Genomic DNA, 7,120 nt, shown 5'->3' with positions numbered 1-7,120 from the left:
CTGTGGTCTTGCCACATCAAGCTGAAAATGGTCACCACTGCCTGGACACTTGGGGGTGTTTTATGGGAAAAAAATGAAAAAAAAAATCACTTTGTTTCTAAGTTCTGCACTAGTAGGTTGGTTCAGACCTTAAAAACAAACAAACAAAACAAACAAATAAAAACAGTAAAATGGGCAAAAGATCTGAACGTGCACTTCAAAAAATAGGATATATGAGTGTCCAGTGAATATACAAAACTGCATTAGATATCAGACAAATGCACATGAAACACATACATCCACCAGAACAGGTCATCAAATAAAAAACAATACTGGATGTTGAGACCAGCAGAGAGCATAGTGGTTGGCCACAAGGCCAACCATGGTTTGAGTCCCAGACCCAGCAGCTTGAAATTCACGCTGGGCATGTGTGCCAATGTGCCCAAAATCCTGAGAAGAGACTGGAGGAGAAGAGAGTGCAATGTTCCATCCCCCCGTGGGGTGATTTCTCACTTCCTGTCTCTCTTCTCTCTCTCTCTCTGTTTCTCCAGCAAGTACACACACCCTATAGCAAAAAAACTCTCTTAAAAAAAAAAAGAGGGACCAGCAGTTGGTGTAGTGGCTATGTCGCTAGACTCCCATGTAGTCGACTGTGGTTTGAGTCCCAGACCTGGTGGCTTAAACTCATGCCAGGCATATGTGCGTGTGTGCCCAAGATCCCAAGAGGAGCATGAAGGAAAAGGGATGGCGGCATGGCCATCCCCCCAGGGGGTGATTTCTCACTTTCTTTCTCTCTGTCTGTCTCTGTCTTTCTGGCGAGCACACGCTCTCTATAGCAAAAACCTCTCCAGAGAAAAAGAAAGAAAAGAAAAAGGAAAACAATACTGGGTGTTAAGTAGGACATGGAACACTATAACACTCATGCATAGCTGGTAGGGGTGTACAATTACTTAACTTTAATAACCTGATAGTATCTAGTATAGTGTATACCCAAGAGAAATGTGTACGTATGTGTACCAAAGGACATATACAGAAATGTTCACATCCTCACTGGTCATGATTGCTAAACCTACAGACTAACCCAAAGTGGGGTAAGATAGGTAAGTTGTAGTAATTCACACGGTAGAAACTACACAACAAGAAGAAAGTTAACTATTGCCCATAATTCACACATGAATCTCAGGCACATAATATTGAACTGAAAAGGGAAGACACAAAAGAATACTCAGTGTACGATCCTATACATATAATGCTGAAAACCAGGCAAAAGGAACCCATCACACTACAAGTCAGGGCACTACCCTGGATGGGGGCACTGGAAGAGGCATTGGGGCCTCTAGTGTGTTGACACGTCTTGGCCCGGGCGCGAGATACAGGTATTTCTATTTAGTAGAAATTCTGTCTGTATACTCACAACTAGGGCAGGTTTCAGTTTACACATCTGTACAATTTTCCAAAAACTCAAAACAATACAAAAAAAATAGAAATTATAAATGTGTATCTGATATGGGAGTTTCTTCATAATGTTGAAAAAAGGTTATGAGGCAATGCATATAGTATGATCTCATACTTCCAAAAAATAATGTCTATGCACAGAAATAGGTTACACAATATTTATTCATTAAAAAATATTTATTGAGTATATGCTATGTGCCAACACACAATGTACTCGGAAGACGTCTACGCACCTGCTCTACCCCATGCAGAGTCCCGCCGTGTGCATCACCACCTCAGCTCTGACACTGAACCACAGTGGCTCGGCAATACCTCCCACCACCACCCCGCAGAGCTCCCCCACCTGCAGAGCTCTGTGCAATTCTGCACCCCGCAGGTCGAGCAGATGAGGCAACACAGAAAGGACACCACTAACACATGATGCGTGAAGTCACCGTCACAGGGTACACAGGCTGATGTGTGTGCGTCTTACGAGTTTAGAACTAGGCCTAGCTGGGGAACACTGAGCCATAACCCACTCACAGCTGGCACTGCAGGCACCACTGGGCAAACACCTGAAAACAAGCTACTTCTAGTAGACAGACACTGGGCACGAGGGTGGCAACAGGGCTCTGTGAGGGATAAAGACATCACCTGCTGGGCTAGGGTGGGGCCAAAGCAGAGTGAATGTTCGTGAACTGTCCTGGAGTGGCGTCAGCAGCCTGGTGCGCCTTGACTCACTGTTTTCATCCCTCAATACACTCACACTGCTTCCTACCAGAATACTGACTGTCATCTCCAAATGGGAAAGACTTTTTCTCCAACCTAGAAAAGAGAACAGAAAACATCAACTAAATAATGAATTATTTCTGTTTGACTGGATGCAGTATTTCCCAATAAGAATAGCACTCAAATGCATAGTTTTAATATAAACATTTAAACGTTTAACATAACCACAAAGCAAAGCACAAAACAAGTACTGAAAAATAAAGCAAATTCATTTGATTCTTTTTCTTTTCTCTTTCATATTAACTTTGGTTCAAAAACTAGAACTGCATTTTCAGGAGACTCTGAGAATGAGGCCTGTGGCAGGGCTGGGTCCCAGCCAGTCTCTGACCTTCTGGGCAGCCAGCCGGGCGCTCTCCATGTGCTAAGATCAGAACCTGCATCTGGTCTCAGACACCCAGAGAGCCAGGAGGCTTGCAATAAGGGATGCACAGTGTGTTTGTGTTTCTCTCTCTCTCTCTCTCTTCCTTTCCTTTCTTTTTTAAAAAGATTTCTGCTATAGGGTGCATGTGCTCGCAGAAGAGACAGAATGTGAGAAATCACCCCCTGGGGGGTATGGCCATGCTGCAATCACTTCTCCATTCTCTTGGGATTTTGGGCACTCCTGCACACATGCCCGGTGTGAGTTTTAAGCCGCCAGGTCTGGCAGCCGAGTGATGTAACCATTACGCCACCCGCTGGTCCCTGGGATATGTGGTGTCTTGGTCTGTGGCTGCAGAAGTCTTGGTCCCTGCTTAGTGACTCGCTGTGTCACCTGAGGAAGTGACCAATCTTCTTGAACCCTCCATCTCCTCATCTGTGAAATGAGGAACAAAGCTAAGGAATGCATCTACTTCCTGTAGGAGGATTAAATAAAATGATGCAGAGGAGCATGGATGCAGAGCCTGAGCCTCTGCCATTGCATTGCATCCCTGAAGCCCTGCACACATGGGACAGAATTCACAACTGGATGTCTTACTCTCTGAGATGAGGGATCTTCTCTGGAAGTGACGGCCCAGCTTAGAGAAACCGACATGTGCCTTCTCCATACTGGGTTTCTTTGCAACACAACTGAACCCGTGACTACATCTCCTGTGTGGACAGGGACTGGATCATCCATCATGAACAACGTCTGCTTCCAGTGGGTAGTTCTGCAAGACAGGGAAGCATGGCAGTTGGAAGCCTGGCGTGGCCCGGGCACTGGCCTCAACACCCACCACACCGAAAGTAGCCCATGCCCTCAGACAGCCTCCAGTGCTCCCTGGGACCCCACCCATGAGCTTGACCTTCCAGGTTAGCATATCCATAGCCTGGGACCTAACGGATCTACACAGGCACTCTGGAGCCAAGTGACAGCTCAGGTCCATGAGAAGGTGAGGCTAGTCCTGAGTGCTCAGAGCATGCAGGGCCCCTGCATGGTGCCTGAGTCCCAGCCCCTTCCAGCACAGCAGTGCCCACCCAGGCACTATGTTCCTCTGAGCAGCTGATGCCGGGGTCTGGTTACTGCAATTGGTGTGTAAGATGCTGACAGAATCAGAGCTGAAAGTCATTTCTGTGAGAGACACATGTAATGTGAGCAAGGTCGCCTTAACATTTGGGGGACAGTAAAACTTCAGGGTCTACACTCACTGTCCAAGAAAGGGCTCTACTTTCTTTTATTTTTTTCTAATTATCACTTTTTTTTTGGGGGGGGGGCTTTTTGCTATAAGGCGCGTGTGCTTGCCAGAAAGATAGAGAGAGGCAGAGAGAGAGAACACAAGAAATCACCCCCCAGGGGGGATGGCCACGTCGCAATCCCTTCTCCTCCAATCTCCTCTCAGAATCTTGGGCATGCATGCACACGCGCCCGGCATGAGTTTAAGCCACCGGATCCAGGACTCAAATCGCGGTCGACTACATGGGATTCCAACGACATAGCCATTATGCCAACTGCTGGTCCCTGGGCTCTACTTTCTTTAGGTTTGGATACTCACGATCACCATCCATGCCTAGCCCAGCCTTTCCCCTCCACCTTACACTCTGGCTGTTCTCGTTCTTTCTCTGTCTCTCTCTCTCTTATTCTCTCTCTTAATTTACCATAGCTTTATTTATCTTTTCTCAATTTGCAAGAGGACACGTGTGTTCACCAGAGAGAGAGAGAAAGAGAGAGAGAGAGAAAGCATCCCCCAGCGGAGCATGGTCATTCTTTAACCCCTTCTCCATGTCCCCATCCTGTCAGGATTTAGAGCACGCATATGCCCCAGCATGTTGTTCAAGCCACAGGGGTGGGACTTGAACCTGGTCAGTCATGTGGCACCTGGCTCCTCCAGCCACCAGGCATCCCTGTCCTCTCCTGTTCTCTAGCAGACCTTCAACCACAGCCCTGAGACAACTTGAGGGTCATGAAGCCCATCTTGGCTCTGCCTCATGGACACTTCAGGGCCACCCAGAGCACCACATCACATCTCTGCCACCAGTGTCGTCTCCCCCTCCCAAGGTCACAATCAACAGCATCAAATCTGATGTTCTGATGTTCTCAGGGACCACTACATGGCGGTTACCAGCAGCAGGTCCTGGAAAGGGCAGAGACCCTGACCCTGACTCTGACCTGGTAAGGGCTTAGTGAGGGCAGGTCAGGGTTGCGCTGGGGATACACACAATTGGACCAGCCTACAGAACTGCTTGGACACAGCGCTGGCCTGATCTGTGCTTTGCACTGAGCCTCCTGCAGGGAGCTGGGTGGGGGTGGGGTGAGAGTGGAGGCCCTGTACACACAAAGGCCCGGGTGACCCTGTGCCAATTCCACCAGGTAACTCTGCAACTACTCCATTCCCCAAGCCCACCCCACGTCCCCACAACCAGGCATGTGCACTCACGGGTGGAAGGGGCCAGTGCTGAGCACCTGTGGTGGCTGCCCATCCTCCAGGCTCTGGAAGTGCACACTGAACCAGGCAGTGAAGCCATGCAAGGTGCCCGCCTTCCGGATGTCAAAGCACAGGTCGCCTCGCATGGTCTGGTTTAGCACAGCAGCATGTATGTGGGAGGAGGTAGAAGAGATAGAGGAGAGTTAGGAGAGTTCACCCGCCTGCAACAAGACCCCAGAGCTCCCCCTGGGAAAGTGACCAACTCTGCTATGTACCAGAAAAAATTTCAGCAATTGTGTTTCCTCTGCCTAGTTTTCTGACCCCGAATTTCTGTGTAGTACTTTCTGTTCAGGGTCTGTGTTTGTTTTATAAATGAAATACAAAGGATGCTGTGGGTGGAGTCTCCCCAACACCCACACTCACAGCCTAGTATATATTGCTGCCCTGGACATGTGGGCCACCATGTGGCCACACTCAGTAATTAGGGGAATGAACTAAGAATTTTGTCATCAATGGTACCTACAAACACTTGAAAAAATTTTAATTAAAATACCATGATGAGGGACCAGCAGTTGGTGTAATGGTTACGTCACTGGACACCCACGTAGTCGACCGTGGTTTGAGTCTTGGACTCAGTGGCTTAAACTCATGCTGAGCACATGTGCGTGCATGTCCAAGATCCCGAGAGAAGAGTAGAGGGGAAGGGATTGCAGCGTGGCCATCCCCCTTGAGGGGTGATTTCTCACTTTCTGTCTCTCTTTGTCTTTCTGGCGAGCACACGCATCCTATAGCAAAAACATCTCAAAAAAAAAAAAACATGATGAAGGGAAAAGTAATTTAATTGATTTTCAAAATGCTGAAGATATTAAACATAAATACAAAAATAACTAAACAGGCTAACAACTGACTATAAGAAAAAGATGCAAAAACTATGGAAGATAAGCAGAATGGGACATAAAAGACTCGGAAACATCAATAACAGAACGGTTTTTTAAAATAATTGTTTATTATTATTATTATTATTTGATTTGCTATAGGGCACACATGCTCACTGGAGAGAGAGAGAGAAAGTGTGCAAGCAAGATGCCAGGTCTGGGACTCAAACCATGGTCAATCATGTGGAGTCCAGCACCACAGCCACTATGACATCTGCGGGCCCCAACAAAAGGTTTATATTAAATTCACATATTTGTATAATAAAACAGTAATACACACAGCATGAAGTGATGATAAGTAACATGCCAGTCCAGTTCTGGGTTTTAATAAGCACCAATTTTCAATGAAAGGACACAATCTATATTTCTTACCTCAAGATCAGAGATTTGCACAGTCCTCATGTCCAGCTGTAATATTGTGCATGGTTCAGAGAGACAGTCTTCTGGTTTCAATATGTGGTTATACTTAGGCTTTGAAAAAAACTCCTTAATTGCTAGAGATCTAGGGAAAGGGCCAAAATCATTGTTCAAAGTTCTCACAAACACCTTAGGCTCTGAAACACGTGTGACGACAGTAAATGCTTTTTCTCTTCTGCATTAACGGGAGTTCTAAACCACCCTCAGTGACCCTCCCTGATTTGCTGAAAGGAAGGGCTGGGGAGCTCCACCCCAACAACCCTGGGCCCTCCCTTCCTAAACAACCAGCCCCTATCTGGCAGAGCCCACATGGGTATCCGAGGGCCTTCCTAAGCCTGTACCTGGACAGTAACCCGCGAGGGTGCGAAAGACTGAGGCGTTTCCTTTTTATGTCTTATTCTTGAAGACCTGAGCACATGAAAACTGACATCCACCATGTAACCAAGAAACACAGGGGCTACAGTACATTTTTAGCTTTAGAATCTAGTTTATTTTAAAAGACCTTCTGTGGATCTACTATTACACAACAGAAAAAAGTTATTCCTGGGGCTGGCAGGTGGTGCAGTGGTTAAGGATGCTGGACGTTGCTGACCATGGTTCAAGTCCCAGACCTGGTGGCTTATTTTCTCATTTTCTCTCTCTCTCTCTCTCTCTCTCTCTCTCTCTCTCTCGGTATTTCTCTCACTCTATCCCTCTCTGGTTGGTTGGTTACATACATACATAAAGTTAAAAAAAGCTATTCCTGCT

At 46.9% G+C, this 7,120-nt stretch overlaps 1 protein-coding gene across 3 annotated transcripts in view; it reads right to left on the bottom strand.

The window, feature by feature from the left end:
* Positions 1-1,774: 1,774 nt before the first annotated feature.
* The window catches only part of PRMT2 (protein arginine methyltransferase 2), a 30,797-nt gene continuing 25,451 nt past the window's right edge, over positions 1,775-7,120 (bottom strand). For all 3 annotated transcript variants that reach the window (XM_006163139.3, XM_006163141.3, XM_006163140.3), the window contains exons 8-11: positions 6,329-6,458; positions 5,034-5,170; positions 3,158-3,329; positions 1,775-2,238 (exon numbers count right to left, since the gene is read on the bottom strand). In XM_006163139.3, coding sequence (XP_006163201.1) covers positions 2,206-2,238; positions 3,158-3,329; positions 5,034-5,170; positions 6,329-6,458 — 472 coding nt within the window. In that variant the 3' untranslated portion in view covers positions 1,775-2,205. The remainder of the gene's footprint in view (positions 2,239-3,157; positions 3,330-5,033; positions 5,171-6,328; positions 6,459-7,120) is intronic.

This window comes from Tupaia chinensis, unplaced genomic scaffold, assembly GCF_000334495.1.
Source record: "Tupaia chinensis unplaced genomic scaffold, TupChi_1.0 Scaffold141399_1, whole genome shotgun sequence".
In the NCBI taxonomy this organism is placed as follows: domain Eukaryota; kingdom Metazoa; phylum Chordata; class Mammalia; order Scandentia; family Tupaiidae; genus Tupaia; species Tupaia belangeri.
Note: the sequence above shows the minus strand (reverse complement) of the source record. Positions and strands in the feature narration are given on the sequence as shown.